Raw genomic sequence first — 19,217 nt, 5'->3', positions numbered from 1 at the left:
AAAATGTGGGGCCCCTGGGTGGCTCAGTTGGTTGGGCCAATGACTTCGGCTCAGGTCATGATCTTGCGGTTTGTGAGTTTGAGCCCCGCATCATGCTCTGTGCTGACAGCTCGGAACCTGGAGCCTGCTTAGGATTCTATGTCTCCCCCTCTCTCTACCCCTACCCTGCTCACGCTCTGTGTCTCTCTGTCTCTCAATAATAAATAAATGTTTTAAAAAAAATGTTTTTTAAATAAAAAATTAAAAAAAGGAGAAAAAATGCTCTATGAACAACTTAGTCTCAAATTTGTTAGGACATATACATAAGCAAGCTTCAGGGCTACTTCAGCATTCAACAGTTAACCAGTTAATTCAGGAGTTAACAATCTAAGATAAAAGACCATTTGGCAAACATCGTAAGTAACAATCATTTCAGCCAAGACTCATCAAGGGTGAAAATTTGGTGAGAACACAGGCTATTTCCATAGTTGTCAAGTGTCTCTCTATAAGACACTTCCTAACGTAACAATCCCTCTGGCGAGATGGGGGTAAGAAGTCACCGTAATGGAGAAAACAAGCAGACACCACTTCCAAGTGACCAAAGTTCAACATCACACTGGTCAGTCACTGTGTGACTTCTGTTACGATGTGGAAAAGGACACAGTGTCTCTTCCGTGATATTCCTGCCCAAAACGCATAGTCTAAACCACATCATGAGAACGCATTACACAAACTCAAAATGAGGGGCCATCGACAAAATAACCTGTACATTCATGTACGTCAAGGGCATGAAAGACAAGATCAAAGTAAGACTAAAGCGACGTGACACCCACGCCACGTATGGTCTTAGACCCTAGGACACTTATTTTCCCTCATTCCTGAGAAAGGGCGTCACTGGGTGAAATGTGAATAAGGTCTGTAGATAGGTGACAGGATGGTGACAGGATGGAATCAGGGTCATTTCCTGAGTTTGATACTCATATTGGTGATATAAGAGACTGTCCATGTTTTTAGAAAACGTACACCGAAAAATTTAGGGATATAACAGCATCAAGTCTGCAACTTACCCTTAAATGGTACAGGAAAAACTGTATATACATAGCCATAGGGAAAAAATATATAAAGCAAACACAGTAAAATGCTAACTTTGGAAAATCTAGATGAAGGGGAGATGCTACCTCCCTTACACTGCTCTGTGACTTTTCAGAATAAAATGTTATTTATTTATTTATTATTTTTTTTTTTTAAAGAATATGAGGGGGCGCCTGGTGGCTCGGTCGGTTGAGCCGAGACTTCAGCTCGGGTCATGGTCTTGCAGTTTGTAGGTTCAAGCCCCACGTTGGGCTCTGTGCTGACAGCTCAGAGCCTGGAGCCTGCTTCAGATTCTGTGTTTCCCTCTCTCTGCCCTTCCCCTGCTCGGGCTCTGCTCTCTGTTTCTCAATAACAAATAAATGTTAAAAAAAAATTTTTTTTAACAAAAAAATAAAAAATAAAAAAAAGAACATGAGGTCTTTGGGAAAGATTATTCCCATATTTTGAATCTAAACTCACAACTTTAAAAGCCCCTTCTATTTGTGAAATGAAGATCGGTCCTTATGCCCTAATATTGAGGATTCAGGGTTATAATCCTTATGTGACAATGCGGGTCTGGGGAGAGGTGGGAGACAAAATTAAAATAATTAAATCAAGCCAGTTCCATTCATTCAACATTTCTGAGCACTTATCACCTGACAGGCACTGTACTAGGTCCTGGGGCAGAAAATGCAAAGAAGTCTGGCATCTGTCTTCTTGGAGCCGGCAGTTAGGGGGTGAACTTTATGTTAAATAACAAATAATTGTGCTGGTTGTTATCATGGCAAAACTGCACTTCAGCCTAGTCTACGCAGCTAGGAAAGTCTAAGAGGGTAAGAAGACAAATGCATATGCAGTAAGAACAAAATGTTTTAGCCTCAACATCTAGAATGCTACACCTACAACCTACTTTTCTTCTCCCTCTACTGACTTGTAGCCATTTGTAACCCTAACCTTCTTTTTTTAATCTTTTTTTAATGTTTGTTTATTTTTGAGAGAGAAAGAGACAGAGACAGAGCGTGAGCAGGGGAGGGGCAGAGAGTGAGGGAGACACAGAATCCAGGCTCCGAGCTGTCGGCACAGACCCCGACGTGGGGCTTGAACTCATGAGCCTTCAAGCTGTGAGATCATGACCTGCGCTGAAGTTGGCTGCTTAACCTACTGAGCCACCCAGGCACCCCTGTAACTCTAAACTTTTATAAAAGCCGGCACTCAAATCCTCTTCCACCCAAGACGTTAACCTCCTACTGCTGACCACTTTGGGGATGTGGCAGTAATCAAGGAGATGATTGATAACAGAATGCTAGTGGAAATCTTTTCCTGAAGGAAGGAAGGAAAGAGCAGAAAGAATCACCAAACCCTCTTCCTCCCTGAAAGCTGCCTGCTCAGGGGCTGGTGAAACAATCACTGACAGTAACCGGGCCTCAAACCGAAGTTCTGTCACCTTACTGCCAACACCGCTTCTGAGCCTTGATTAACACACCTCTCAAACAAGGGGTTTAAATAATCTCTAAAACCTTTGCCCTAAAAGTTTAAAAAGCTGGCTGCTGCCCAAAGACTTACAGTCGTCAGAACACCAGCAATCTGACTGCACGGGGGCGGCACTGAGGCTGCGGGAGTCCCAGTCCTGTGTGTGGGACGCACCAGGTGTGGGGTCAGAGCTTAACCTTCCCACGTGCCCAGGTCTTTACTAAGATGAGGACAACACCAAAATGTATTTACCTTACGAGGCTGTAAGAGAGATTAAAGAAGCAATAGGACATGCTGTGTACACAGCACATTATCAGTCAACGTTAATTATTACAAAGATTTATCACCAAGGGCACTGACATTTCCTGATGGAAAATTAAGAAAGGTGTATTTTTTCAAATCATTTTTATATACAAGAATACTTGTGAAAGTATCGTTATCCTAAACTATTTTAAAAATCCGTGGTCTCTGATTCTGTCCTAGAAATATACGTTGCAACGCTCTAATAAAATAGGAGGACATCAGCCTACTAATCACAGCACAACAAAACAGCTCATACTTGGCAGGGGTCAAGTCTCAATGCCTTTTCCATTCTCATATAGATACTGAATTGCTGGAACTGGGAAGGAAGCAAAATACCATCCTAGAAGAGGAAGTGTAACCCCAGAAAACCTGTGCAAGCCAGAGCCTTTCAAGGTGGTGTATGAAACCAGTGGAAAAAGATGGACGGGGTAGTGGGGTGTTTGGGCGTAGCAGAGCTCTGGACAAGAAATGAAAACAATAGAGCTTGTAGGAACTTTAGAAACAAAGATGAGCTCAGTCTTAAACGGTAAGAAATAGGAAGATCTGTCAAACTAAGGTGCTGGAATACTCTGGAATTACTGGACAGCTACAACCACATACGATGAATTATTGGGACTATTCCCTATTTTCGTGAGTTTATTTTTAGTAATGGTTGTTTTTCCTAGCAAATGTACATTCTCACTTTAAGAAATCTGTAAAACACTGGGAAGTTAAAACAAAATAAAATCACCTATATCCCACTACCTAGAGATAACCATTTCATTACAGCTCATCTCTTTCCAGTCTTTTGTCTGTGCTCAACATTTCCATGAGTTGTTAGCAAATCACGATATTTGCCTATATCCTTTTATTTTGTATTCTGTACTTTTTCAAATTTAGCATGCCCTTAGATAATACCCATACCCTAAATTATTTTTCAAAAACATTACTTAATGGCTGCATATGATTCTGATGTATGAATGTAGACCATATTGCTTTAGTAATTTTTCTACACATAGATAATGAATTACTGTGCCAAATCACGTACTATTAAAATAGCATTGGAAAGAAAGAAAGAAAGAAAGAAAGAAAGAAAGAAAGAAAGAAAGAAAGAACACTGTAATGAATATCCTCACACACAGTTCTTCATCCAGATTTGATCACTTGAGAGAGTGCAGGTGTGTGAGCAGGGGAGGGGGAGAGGGAGAGAATCCCAAGCAGACTCAGCATTGTCAGCACAGAGCCCGATGCGGGGCTCGAACTGACAAACTGCAGTGAGTGAGCAGTGCGTGAGCTCATGACCTGAGCTGAAACCAAGAGCCAGACACTTAAATAACTGAGGCACCCAGGAGCCCCACATCTGACCACTTGGACAGGAGAGATGCCCATAAATAGAACTTTTTGGTCAAACGACAGCAAACCACTCCAAAGCTTCTGAGGCATAATGCAAAAATCCTTTCCAGTCCACCTGTGCCACATTACATTCCAACAGCAGTGCACAAGAGGGAGCAACGGTGCCAACTTTTTCCGCCTATTTTTTAATCTTCTTTCCTCTTTTTCTTCCCTCAATAGACCTTCTAGTAAAAGAAAAAACTAGAAATAAACCTGGGTGTTGTAATATTCCAGGAAAAGTCGCAATCAACCATGTGGCAAAAGGCTAATATTTCTATTACACTAACTTTCTTTCTTAGGAAAATTATAAAAATCATAAACTATTCAGTACCTCTAAGATTATGATTTAGGCATGGTAGTAAATAAAGAATAAACTAATTACAGCGTTAAAAAAATCTCTCAAAGCAAAATCTGCCAAAAAATTGAGTAATCTATAATTTCATTACTAAATTTGTTTAACTTAGCTGAACTGATAAAGTTTGAGCAAGATTATATTGTATTTAAGAAGGCAAGTTATACAACTAGCACAAAACATATTTATCACAACTACTGCTTAACTAACGTAAAATAATTTAAGACAAGAGTAATTTGTCAAAAATGTTAGGATACAATTATTAATTTTAAAAATTAGGCTATTTGTAAACTATCATCTATGTTCTTAATAGGGTAATCCTTTAAAAAGGCTTTGTAAATCTAAACTGTAAATAATAGTTTCTCTTTCAAAAAATGATCTTTTTTCTATTTATTTCTCTTTATTTGTTAAAAAAACAAACAAATGAAGTAGAATAAGTATTTTCAAACACTAATTCCTTGATAGGTGAAGATAAATAAGTTACGGCACACGCAGACGAGGGAACGTTACTTAGCACTACAAAGAAATGAGCTATCAAGCCAGGAAAAGACACGAAGGGACCATGGATACATGTTAAGTAAAAGAAGCCAATCCGAAAAGCTACATACTGTGTGACTCCAACTATATGACATTCTGGAAAGGCAAAACTATGGAGAGTACAAAGATCAGTGGTTGCCAGGGTCAGCTGGGAAGAAGGGATGAACAGGTGGAGCAAATTTTTAGTAAAATTTTAGTAAAATTTAGTAAAACTGTTCTGTGTGATACTACAATGGTGGATACATGTTGTTACACATTTGCCAAAACCCACAGAGCGCACAACACCAAGAGTGAATCCTGACTATGGACTGTGCGTGATCATGATTTGTCAATGTAGGTCCATCAATAGTAACAAATACACCACCGTAGTGTGAGTTGAAGGCAGGGGAGGTTATGGGGAAATGGAGGCACAGTGTATGGGATCTCTGTAATTTCTGCTAAAACTGTTCTAAAAAATAGAATTTACTTAAAATTTTTGAAAACATTATTGTTAAATCACTGCAAAAATTAATGCCTTCGGTAAATGTTGAAAGAATGTTTTAGAAATGATTCACTTAAAAACGCCATTCCCTTTCAGAAAGCGTTCGAGTTTCAGTTTAAGTACTATTGACCTTGAACTCACAATCAAAGAGGTACCTGACCTGGTGTTCAAATTCTTAAGCCAAATCTTTCACTGTTGTAAAACGTGTCAACGAAAAGTAAAACCAGTCATGTATGCCATAATCACCAAATTCATCTTGTTGAACATCAACAGGTACTGATGAAGCCTAAGTAGCTCAATTAAACTCAAAAGTAAGTTGATTTTAGTTTGCAGTAACGTACTCTGAGGGAAATACGCAGACGTTGAATCATTTATTAGAATTAATGTAAGCATTTGAGAATGGAAAGTAAAATACCCTTCTCGAAAAAGACTTCTCCCTCTTGTTCTTTCTCTCTTTTAAGGAAAGTTTGTTTTATGGATTTTCAAACCGTGAATTCACTATATCTTGGCTCTTTCCCACTTCATTCTTTCTCCCTGTCTTTTGAAAATTTTCTTATCAAAAAAGAATAAAAGCTCAGAGGTAAATAGGATAAAATATAAGCCAATTAATCTAATTCTTTGACTAACCTCACACCATGTTTGACTGATTCAGAGGAAGAGGAGGAGGAATATGACAGCTCAGTGAAAAAGAAGAAATTACAGTCTAAAATTAGTCTTGTGCATTTATCTGTGAAGGTAGTTTATTTAAGTTCTGGCGGCCTCTATGCAGGCAACATACAAGTTCAAATGACAAATCAGTTCTCCTTCTTCGAGTTAATTATCTAAATATGACACCTACTGCTTAGGTGTAATTCTACCACTAACTTCGTTTAATAAACTATTTCTTTCCCAAGTATTTAGTTAAAAACACCATCAACTAGAAGGAACGTGACTATACTTTTACCAGCACCGCCGGCAGCAGCACAGATGGGTTTTAACGAGCTTTCATGCAGTTTCGCGAGGTCTCTAAGTAGAACACGACCTTGCTGTGTGGAGTAACGTGAAACCACTTCTGAAATTAAACTGCAACAAGGCTCGAAGCAGCCATTCGTGCCAAGGCCAGAAAAGTTAATGAACTTTGAAATATATCATATAAACGATTTTGCACATGGCACACTTTTGCTGAAATTCACGATGCTGCCCCAATGCGGTAGGAGACACGGAACCCTTCTCTCTATTTATAACACTGCTCCTACCTACCTCATGTAGTGGTCCTTGCCTATATTTTCAGTATAATTTAGGGAAACAAAGTAATCGAACTTGCGGTATTTTCTCTTAGGTGTGGTGGGAGAAACTTACGAAATAGTAATTCTGAAAATTATTAAAAACTGTAAAAGATTTTATTAATATGTAATTTATACGAGTCATTATGAATTACTATTTGTATGTTAGCTGTAATATAGAGGAAACATGAATTTACATGGATTAACTTCCTAGGCTACTAGAAGGGGACAAATGATCATATTTACCTACCAGGAATCAGATATATGTCCTCTCAATAGTGAGGCCCAGTACCAAAAGGATATGTCAAGTCACACTCGGGGACAATCCCTCTCAATCCCGTAATAATGGCCAGCTGCAAAGATAAGTTACTTTCCCACATTCTCTCGCTCCAGAAAGCAAGATCTCTTGGGCCCAGGGTGGCGCTTAGCAGCAATGTGAAGAAGCATCTGATTCATCCTTGTTCCTGTCTTTAACCTCACGGAGATGATGGGCTTTGCTCTTTGTTTTCCCTCTGGTGTTCGCCTGGTGTGCTTAAGGATATCCTCTTAAGCTGCTACACACAACCTCCAATGTGTGCCTTCTCCGACTTCTCCCTGCTACTGCCCACCAGGTCTCTCCCTTCTCACAGTGTGCCCTGTGAGTGAGTGTAACATTAGTCAGCTGCCTGTGTGGAGGGGGGAAGAGCTGTGAAATGACAAGGTCGTATAAGAAAAATAAGAACCAGAGATCAGGGTACCTGATTTCTGGTCTGAGACTAACTAAGCTATGTAACCATCACCTAAATTGGTTCTAATCTAATCTCATTTCCTCTTCTGAAAAATGATGGGAGTCAGACCGTTTCGATGACTTCTAAACGTTACAGAGCTAATGCCTTGGGTTGCTAAGTGTGTCAAGAAGAGCTGGTTGAGAGGAGGAAGAAATGTCCGTTTTTATCTACCTTATGTATTGTGGGTCTATATAAAATTTCATTTGGAAAAACAAACAAATTTAGACATCATTGGATTAAATGATCTCCAAGAGCCCTTCCAGATCGAAAATCGTATCGTGGCAGATTTTCTCCCAAATAAAAAAAAATACTCCCAGATTATGGATTTCTTCTGAGTAACTTTTATGTATTTTCAAAACTGCTTGACTGGTATATAATCTATTGTTTAAAATTACCTGGAAGAACACAAGACCATGAAGTTCCACTATCGAACCAGATGTCCAAGATATCCTGACCAGGCACATATTCCAAGGCATCAGGACCACCGACCTAGTAAGATAACGTGAAAACATCTGAATTATGCAAAGATAGCGATATACACAATAAAAAAGCAAAAAGAAAAAGTCTTAAGAAAATAAAAGGATGGGGAGCCAGGGTGGCTCAGTTAGTTAAGTAGCCAACTCTTGATTTCGGCTCAGGTCACGATCTCACAGTTCATGAGACTAAGCCCCGCTTCGGGCTTTACGCGGACACAGCAAGGAGCCTGCTTGGAATTCTCTCTCCCACTCTCTCTGCCCCTCCCCCACTCTCTCTCAAAATAAATAAACTTAAAAAAAAATAAGAGAATCAAATGCTTACAACCATTAAATTCACATTTTAAAATGAAATTTCAAACATTTCTAAGTATTTTGCAATTTAGTACAACTGCCTCATTTGTATGTGAAAGTGATTGTGGCCACTTGACTCTACACTTACTAACATAAAGTGTTTTCACTTCCTGAAATGATCTCCTAACTTGGATTCTGTTCATATGTGATGGAATCAGTCAACTCCAGTGCAGATCCTACAAAACCCTGATGTACCAAGTTAGGCTCCGCTCTCTCATGGTCAACACCTACATCTGCTTAGTCAACTAAACCCGCTAAAAATCAATCTTGGCCCTCAATAAGTAAACAAATAACCCTCATACTCCACTACTATATTAAACACCAAGCTTCTATGGCTAGGCAAAAACGTCTACTCTCAAACTGCACTGGCTCCTGATTTATAGTGAAATGAACTCATCAACTTTACACAGTGACATAAATACTTTTTAACTCTCAAGAATCCCTTGTGTTTTCATTAAGTCATGCAATGCACACGAAGGTTGTTAAATACACACAGAAATTTACCTGAGATAAGACTTCCTGAGGAAGAAGCTGCTCAGGGGGATGAGTCCACCAGACATCGCTGCCATGTTGTTCCACTAGTTTAATAATATGCTCTGTGGTTTGGCTGTTTTAGGTGGGAAAAGGCAGAACTGTTCAATTAACTACAGAGAGTAATAGTGAACATTTAAAAAATAAGAAAGAGCTAAAAGAAAAAAAGAAAAACACAGAATAGTTATTTTCCCCTATCCACAGAATATTTTATTCAAAAATATTTATTGAGAACCTCCAGTATCTTAGAGACTGTCCTAGGAACTGGAAATATAGCAGTTGACAAGACAGATAAGATTCCTGCACTAATGGAACTTACACTGTACGATCCGAGATACCTCCCTCAGAATGCCATGTAAACGAAGTAAGATGATGCACAAAAAATGCAGCACAGAGCCTAATATGCCGTAAAAAGCCAGTAAGTGCACATCAAATGAAATTGACCATATCTTTGGGAAGACACACAGTTATAAATTATTTGAAAACTAAACTCGGGAAAATTTATACTACATTTTCTCACAGCAGTAACAAACTTTTGATTTATTATCACAGCTTTATTGACGTTACAACTTCCTCTAGTTGCTTTCCATGGGTCAGAGTACATGTAATGGTTAAGAGCATGGACCTTAGAACTAGACAGCTTTGGTTCCATTCCTGGCTCTTCCACTTATTACCTAATGTGACCTTGGGTACAGCACGTAACATTTCTGTATCTGTTTTTAAAATGGAGATAATAATATCATCAAGATGGCTATTAAGGATATTAATTAAGCTTATATATATAAAATGCCTAGGACAATGTCTGGCACATACTAACAAGTATTATATAAGTGTTATTATTCAAACTGATTTTGTGAAGTCAGGTAAATTTAGAGAGTAATTAATGTTAACCAATCACCAAAATACAAATCCGTATTAATATTTACAGATTAAGACACACATACAAAAGCTAACTTTTGAATTATGCTCATTTCCACCACATTCCATTAGTTACTAATTCTTAGTAACTAAGAATTAACTACAGGCCCATGAGAGTTAATGGAAATGGAAAGACTAGTGAACGGGAAAAGCTTTACATTCTTTAAAATTGTTTAATGTTTATTTATTTATTTTTGAAAGAGAGCGAGCACACAAGTGGGGGGGAGAGAGAGAGACAGAGACAGAGACAGAGACAGAATCTGAAGCAGGCTCCAGGCTCCAGGCTGTCAGCTCACAGCCCAACACGGGACTCAAACGCATGAACTGTGAGATCCTGACCGAAGTCAAAAATCAAGACTTGGACCTTAACCACAGAGCCACCCAGGTGCCCTGAAGTCATGAGGTTTTATATTCCTGACCCGTTCCTCACTCGGGTTGGATCACATAAGGACAGGTTTCAGAATACTGTTTGGGAAATGTACTTAGGCCAGCATTTCCCAAACCATCTTTGGGGTACATAGACATACCATGAAATAGTCCACTGTGATCACACAGATTTAGACAACTCTGATGCTGTGTCCCTCTTTGTAAGTTATGCTGTGAATTAACACATTAAGGATCCTGAGAAGTCCTGAAGCAAATGAACCGATCCCCCTTAATTTAACTCAACGCCCTGAAAAGCTTTACATTCTTAATCTGGATCTGATTCTTATTAATCATGACTATGCAAGGGCAAATCATCTACCTCTTTGGGTCTGAAAATTCACAGATGTGTATGAAAAAATTATTAAATTATTTTAAATTATTAAAAAATTATGAAAGTAAAAATCAAATGGGTATTACAAATTATTTAGATAGGCTCAAAAAATTGAAATTTCAAATACCTAAGTTGGTATGCTAGGAAGGATAGACTGAAAAAGTATAATGTTATCAGCATCTATTTTAAAGAAGTTACAAATAACAAGAATGTTAAAACGGGCACAAGTCCATATTTCTTCTAGTCATACATTTTCGATGGACTTTAACAGTAAAGATAAACTTTTGTGATAGGAGACCATAAAAACTTTGTGCAATACCTAGTTATATGACAATATTTAGTTACATATTACTTTTTTATATAGTTTGCACAGAACATTTTAACAGTTAAGAAAATATGAACATACTATAAAAGAAAACCTAAATAACCTAATGTTATTTTTCTAAAGAAAACCTAAATAACCTAATGTTATTTTTCTAAAGAGATACTAGCAAAGTACATTTACACGTACCCAATTATAGTAGACATGATGTTCATACCAATTCTGAAATTGTCATAAAAAAGAATGATTCTAAACATGAGTGTCATTTTGACTCCTTACTTTTACAATGTTATTAGACTAATTTTAGGTAAATGGTAAAATAAAACAGTAAAACCGTTTCAAAATTGTTAGAAATAAATAGGTTAAAAAATAACACAAAACTAAGAGCAAATGGTTCAAGTTTCATATCAATGTAGGAAATACGGTACAGCGTATTAGGATTAATATTAAAATAAAAGCATTTATGTATATACCACACATTGTACTTTTCAAAGCAGTTTACACGCACTTTTAAAAGTTTATTTATTTTTCACACACACACACACACACACACACACACACATACACACACACACACAGAGTGTGAGTGGGGGAGGGGCAGAGAGAGAAGGAGACACAGAATCCAAAACAGGCTCCAAGCTCTGAGCTGTCAGCACAGAGCGTGACGCAGGACTCGAACTCCTGAACCGTGATTATGACCTGAGCCAAAGTTGGATGCTCAACCGACTGAGCCGCCCAGGCGACCCTAAAGCACTATCTAATTGGATTCACAGAAAAACATATTTAGTAGCTCCTGACAGATAAACCCTGTTCCCTGCCTCGGGGTTCCTTAAGTCATGAGCCTAACTAAGTAACACCGGTAACGCCAGGCCTTAAAACTGTCTCCTAAATCATGGTTCGATTCTGTTTTTACTTCTCCATTCAGCTTCTCTAACTCATCTACAAAGACAACCACTGTACCTGTGAATTCACACTCCTATTCTCTTGCCTTGCGAAGCAAAGGCAACAAAGAGTCTTATTACCCATGTGTAATGAAACCCTCAACTGGAGATGAAGTGAGGGAACAGGGCAGTCCCAGGAGATTAGTGTGCTGACAGAACACACACCAAGTCCAAAGACCGGATTCTACCCATGAATTATTAGATACTGATAGGAATACATCATATTATTTTTCTGAGCTTCAGTTTCTGTGAACACTGGGAACAGCTGTCAGAAAGAAGGCCATATGAACCTTATAATTATAGATGACGCATATCCATTTTAGGAGACCAAATTCACCTCTAATGTGACCGACAAGTTCTTTTTTTATATCCCTAAATAGATAATTCAATGAGGTTTTAGAACTATAACTAAAAATAACAAACAATAAAGATTCCCATTTTGGAGCAGACAAGTTATTAAGACAACTGTAAAGTCCCCCCAAGTTTAGTCAACTATCTCTAGTCTAAAATTATAGTTTTAATTGTTATATTTTCTTATAAAGATTAGTAATTCGCTCACATAATCTAACTTTTCAGTGTAAGAAGCATTTTATATACACTTTATTTGCAAACATACTTTTTTTAAAAACTCGTAAGTCTCTTGCTTCAGTGAGGAGGAAAGTTTGATTTTGTTTTTTAGTTTCCCTAATACTTATTAAAAATGAAAAAAAAACCACACAATGTCATCTACACTAATGAAAATAATCCAGTAGTAGTCAGTTTTTAAAATCTAATTTCAAAAAAGCTGTCATAAGTAAAACTACACACTTTAAAAAAAATAAACCAATATTTTCCCTCATAACACATGCATATGAATCTGGACCAAAGAATAATTTTTTCAATGTATTCAAAAGAAATATGAAACATTTTATTTTATTTATTTTAATGTTTTATTTTTGAGAGAGAGAGAGACACACACACACACACACACACAATGTGTGTGCAGGGGAGGGGCAGAGAGAGGGAGACACAGAAACCGAGCTGTCAGCACAGAGCCTGACGCGGGGCTCAAACTCACGAGCCATGAGATCATGACCTGAGCGAAGCTGGATGATTAACAGTCTAAGCCACCCAGGTTCCCCAGAAATATGAAACGTTTTAAAAAGGGAGAGAAGAAGCTCTGCCTCAATAATAGGGCAAATCTCACTAGTATTTAGAGCAAGACTTGCTTCCCTACATCATGACATATAAAAATATCATGAACCAAATATACTTTAATAAGCATTGTGCTCTGCAACTCAGTTCCATCTTGAGATCTTACAACACTATATTACATGTATTTTTGAAAACAGGAAAAGACGCTAAAGACAATTCCGGAGCTCGGGGATAAAAACTGAACAAAATTTATGATAAACAAGAATACAGACGTCAATGACAACACCCTCACAATCCAAACAAATAAAAATTTAAGTGCATGGATTTGGTACCACAAAGTAAGAACTTTCTCTTGATTTGTACTCTGAGTCTCTGAATAATCTTAAAAAACTGTGGCAGAGAGTTTTAAAAACACAATTTTCAATAAAAATAAACCTACACTGGCAATCTACAGACTTGAGGTAACTATCCTAGATTGTAAAATAAAGATAGATTTAACATTAGTTCAAACCAAATCTGGAAGGATAACTTGGAAACAAAACAAAACAAGTGAATGCTACACTAGTGCTTAAAGGTGGTCATTGTCACTAGAATACTGTAGCAAAAACCTAGAACAGTCCAATGTCCTTGGTGGGCTGCACGGATTGGATTTTCATTCAGAGGGAACCAGGCGACCATTAAGAGCTAAGCCAGCATTTTTAATGGCTGTATACTCAGTCTTCCAAAACCAATTTAGATTATTTCTTTCTATCACCATGTTCCTTTATTATCAATATATGAGACACCCTTATATACCTGTCTTCATATAAGAGATGTTCATCTTCTTATTTAAGGATAAATATTTTGGAAGTATAATTTGTTCATAATGAAACTGAAATTATGCTTCAATGAGTTTTTAAAACAATTTTAAACAATATTTGTTTTAAAACAATAAACATATCTTAGTGATAGTGAATATTCTTCAAGAAAAAATACAAGGAAAAGTCAAAATCTGTCTTTGGAAATTTAAGAATTCTTCCCTTGTGTTAATAATATCCTATACTTAACACAAACACATGGTTAACTTATAACCTAAAGATCAGTATAAATTACTGTTGATAAAAGTGGGTGAAACCACTTATCACTACATAATATATGCTTCCATTTTAATGCTGCATTTCATAAAGCAATAAATCCATCATAAAACTTTGTACTTTATGCAAGGGCCTTATCTAAACACATGTATTACGTGTCCCTCCTTAGGTTTCAACCAGTGAAAATCCACTAGGTTGTATGAGCAACTGAAACACCATCCAATCATTCTGAACTTTGATATCAACTGTGCTGAAGGCTTATTTAGCACATTATCAGAAATTAAGCAGCATTAGGATTACTAAGCAAGGAAGAAACCTGCTGTCATTCGACTGTCTCCTGTGCTTTGTCTTTATTAAAGGAACAATATTAAGGCCTATAAGACAACTTTTCTTCTGCAAGTTACTGGAATAAGAATGAGGTAAGAGGCTAAATGTTTCCAATTTATTTACTAAGTTTATAAATTTATTCTAGAACACAGTGAAATGTGAAGCGGGGGGCGGGGGGAGATTCTATTTTTAATTTAATCCTACACTTATGTATTAAAGGTGACAGGAAACAATTTTAGAGAATTTTTTAATTGAATGATTATAAAATTTTTTCACCAAAAAGGTCATTGTTATATGAGCAAGAGGGAGGGAGAGCTAGCACTCAAAGTGAACTGTAAATTCCTTGGCTATTTCTAGTAAATTTCTCATAAGTTCCAGAAATCAAGGGCCAAATTTCCTAAATGCATAGATTATTGTATTAATAGTGAATTGATACAATAATCTGAAACAGAATTTAAAATTTTTTTTTAATGTTTATTTATTTTTGAGAGAGAGAGACAGACAGACAGAACACAAGTAGGGGAGGGGGAGAAAGAGGGAGACCCAGAATCTGAAGCAGGCTCCAAGCTCTGAGCTATCAGCACACAGCCCAACGTGGGGCGCGAACCCACAAACCATGAGATCATGACCTGAGCTGAAGTCGGAAGCTCAATGGACTGAACCACCCAGGCGCCCCTGAAATAAACAAAATTTAACAACTTCTTTTCCTTCCTAGCTAGCAAATGCTTCTAAATGTTACCTTTGTATTATGTTAAAAAGTATTTGTCTTTATTAACTAGGAGTAGATTTCTACCTAAATTATAATGGCATTCTATTACAGATTCAGAAAAATCAATGATGTTAAGGTCAGAAACACAATTATATCTTGAGCAAATACAAATGTGAATATGAAGTGCAGATGAGAACATTAATTCAAATCAAAGTTAAACATCAGAGTTTCAAATCTACTAGTCTCTAACCTTATTAGCAATGTGAATCAATCAAGATTTTCTTCTGTGAAACAAGTATACTTAAGACTTGAACTTACAGACTTTGGTCCAGAAAAGCAGAAGGAATGTTCTGGTATGCTTACTGGGGTTATCAAGTGTAACAGCAACTCCATGTGGACTGTGTACCAATGTCCAGTGGAGATGCTGTTACTTTTGATGATTACCAACTCACTACAATAGAAAGATCTATCCAAGAAAGACAGAAAATCGTGGTCACTTGATTCTGACTTGATTAAGGAGGAAAAAAGATAAGCCTTCACGCGGTCTTAAAAAAGTTACTTACAAGTAAGTAATTAAGAATTAACATCTATCTTCTTACATTAAGTGCAATGTCACACCAAGGAACCAACAGTGGAGGAAGATTAATCTTGGGTCATCACTCAGAAATGGTGTACAGGAAAATGACCTATGAACTGACAGACAATTTGGCTAAGTCTGTCTGTCATTTCTGTAGGCCAATATTCTGTATATCTCTTCTACTTCAAAATCAGAATTCAACTAATATGATGCAAGCAACACAATGGGAGATGCACAGAAAAAAATCTGCAACATAAGCATGTATTGACTGCAAGTAGAAAATAAATTATACCTGATGAAAATCTGCTTGTGTTTTTCTGACAAAGCTCACATTTATTTCACCTGGCTTAGTGACCAATCGACCTATGTACCGTTTTATTGTCATTATTGTCAAATAAACTAATTTCCTCTTCTTACTAATATATACATATGTCCACCTCCATCACTTCAAGGAAATTCCCTAAAAATCTTGTTGTCTAAACACTAAAAAAACCCCAAAAAACGAGGAACAATGACAACGGCTTATTACACATTCCTTAAAAGAAAACTGTACAGTGTGGAATTTTAAATAATACCTGTGTAAACTTATGTCAACTTTAAGGTATTAAGGTATCAGCAGTCTATATCTGACCAAGCTCTCAATTATAAGAACAACATGAACAACACTATTTAGCCCAAAGAGCCTTAGCTCCAATCTGTAATAATACTGACGAAGTCTTACAGTGACCTCCTGGCCTCCAACCTCTAGCTTTTCTTCCTAAAATATACTCTCACTCCTCATGCCTATTTAAGAATTTAAACTGCTTAACCTAGTATTCAAAACTCACTACAATTTGCCCCCACAAACCTCTCTCAGCACTTGACTTTCTAAAACCCCCCTCAACACCGGACAGTCCCATTATGGCTCCTATACATGTGCTATGCTTTCCCTGCTCCACACCCTCAGCTCCTGCTAATTCCTCCACTTGCAAAATACTTTCCTACCTAATCCTCAAGGCCCTACTCAAATGCCGCATCCTCTGTGAAGGAAGCAAATGAGCTGTTTTATGGCGTTATTTGCCCAAGGCAGAACCTGCAGTTCTTCTCGGAGCCATGTTGCCATAAGGTGTCAGATTCCCCATGAAACAGTGACAGAATATATATTTCAAATTGAAAAAGAACTTCTACACAAAAAACACTAAGAACTACCTAATATGTGGCTATCGATGAGTAAAACAAACAAACAAACCCACTTTAATCAACATTTAAAAAAAACCCTGAAACACATGCATTCATAAAAGGACCACCTAAAGAAATATTGATAACATTGATGATGAAAACTAGGAACTTTTTACAAAAATTCTGATGAACCCCAAAGTAGGAACATGCAATTCTACGTCTACAGTCTCTCGAACTCCCCGTCATTACTTAGTGGCCTCCATGCCCTCAAAAACCTTACTGGATCCTCAAATGATAAAACGTGAAAATATTTATCAAAATGGGCTCAAACTTTTCACTCATGTTAAAACATAACTTAGTAAAATTTCCATTAACCAGATTAAAACAAATTACTCAGTGGTGCCTGAGTGGCTCAGTCAGCTGAGCATCCAACTTTTGGTTTTGGCTTGGGTCATGATCTCAGTTTGTGAGTTTGAGCCCCACATCAGGCTCCATGCTGACAGCCCAGAGCCTGCTTGGGATTCTGTGTCTCTCTCTCTCCCTGTCCCTCCTCCACTCGCACTGTCTCCGTCTCTCTCAAAATAAATAGATTTTAAAAAATTACTCAAAAAAAAAGGAAAACTTAGGATGTATTCTTAAAAGGAATGATTACTATTTCCCTGTCCACATCTGTTAGTAAAAGCTATACTGAATACCGAAAACCTCCCTAATTTACTAGAAGATAAACTAGCCAGACTGTTCCCTCATGAAAAGCAGGGACAACGTCAGTCTATACACTGCCTCGAGAAGAGTCTAGTGTGTGGATTAGGAAAAAAATCTTTCCACTGTTTAAGTTTTTCTACCCTGCATTGTCGACTATGTCCATGTATTATCTTCTCAAAAGAAAAAAAAGAAAAAAACCTTAAAGAAAAGAGAAGAAACAGTTGGGAAGGTAATCATCACTAAAATAAACGTTAATTTTGTGCATTTAACTATATAACAGTTTCTTAAATTTTAAAGGATCTATAAATCATTATACAATGTCACATCTATTGAAACAGTAGCCTGAAGTTAAGAGAGGGACTCTGATTCCTAAAGAAAAACTGCATACTTGGATCCCCTCCTGAACGCTGTTCATCTTTGGATTCCTGACACTGGATTCTGGCACAATGCTAGGCACACAGTCAGAAGCCATGGATTCCCACAGAAAAACTATCAGAGCCTCTGCTTCTAAGTATCTATACTGAAAAACTGTAGTTGTTAAAATTTCAACCACATGAAAGGATCTTTGTGAAATCATATTTTATTCCCCCACCGAAGACTGTTATTTTATAATATGTGACTTAACATATATCAGTTCTCAACAATCCACTAATTTTCTACTTTTGAAGAAAACACAGCTCACTTTAAAATGCGGGGGAAAATTGGGACACCTGGGTGGCCTGGATGGTTGGGCATGTGACTCTTGATTTCGGCTTGAGTCACAACCTCACGGTTCATGGAACTGAGACCCACATGGGGCTTTGTGACAACACTGCGGGGCCTGCTTGGGATTCTGTCTCTCCCTCTCTCTCTGCCCCTCCCCGGCTTGTTAGCTCTCTCTCTCTCTCTCTCTCTCTCTCTCTCTCTCTCTTTCTCAAAGTAAGTAACACTTAAACAAAATGTTTCCATTTAAAAAAAATGCTGAAAGAAATGCAGAAAGAGTTCTACCTGTTGATCAAGAATTCATCTTTTGTCTTGTGATGAAACACAGGGATTGGAACACCCCAAACTCTTTGCCTTGATATACACCAATACGGCCGTCTGTCCATCGTTTCAACCATGGCATTCAGTGCTGATCCAGGAATAAATTTCACTTTTTTTAACAATTCCTGTAATTGATGCACAAATCACATCCAGAGAGAGTAAGCAGAACAAATTTTCCACAACTTCCACTATTTATTCTCATAGCTCTTTATTTTGGATGTTTATAGTCATTTACATGTCTCCCTCCCCACACCCAAAAAATTAAACTAAAAAACAGATTTCAGAGTAAATGAAGCAAAGTTAAAAGAAGGCCACAAAGGATCTAATAAATAACATTGAGAACAGACTTCACCTTTAGAGGACGGGACAAGAGATTTTCTACTGATTTCCAAACACCCTAGATCAAAACTGGTAATACTACGGTTAGTAGAAGTATTACACTTAGTTAAACCACAGTTAAAATACATTCAAACATGACTGCAACAATAATTTTTAAGTACTTACTTAAAAAATAAGCTGCTGTTTTAGGCTGATAAACAAGGGCTGCAATATAACCTAATTTCACATACTATGGTTTACAACACAGAAAACATTCTGAAAATCACAGTCACTTTCTATTTATTTG

General features: G+C 37.3%; 1 protein-coding gene across 1 annotated transcript in view; it reads right to left on the bottom strand.

Moving 5' to 3' along the window:
* IARS2 (isoleucyl-tRNA synthetase 2, mitochondrial) overlaps nt 1-19,217 on the bottom strand; it is a 66,200-nt gene that overhangs the window by 13,060 nt on the left and 33,923 nt on the right. The window contains exons 12-14 of the mRNA XM_058700595.1: nt 18,557-18,717; nt 8,925-9,027; nt 7,989-8,082 (exon numbers count right to left, since the gene is read on the bottom strand). Coding sequence (XP_058556578.1) covers nt 7,989-8,082; nt 8,925-9,027; nt 18,557-18,717 — 358 coding nt within the window. The remainder of the gene's footprint in view (nt 1-7,988; nt 8,083-8,924; nt 9,028-18,556; nt 18,718-19,217) is intronic.

The sequence above is a fragment of the Neofelis nebulosa genome, chromosome 15 (assembly GCF_028018385.1).
Source record: "Neofelis nebulosa isolate mNeoNeb1 chromosome 15, mNeoNeb1.pri, whole genome shotgun sequence".
NCBI lineage: Eukaryota > Metazoa > Chordata > Mammalia > Carnivora > Felidae > Neofelis > Neofelis nebulosa.
The sequence above is the reverse complement of the archived record's forward strand: the minus strand, read 5'-3'. Positions and strand labels throughout refer to the sequence as shown.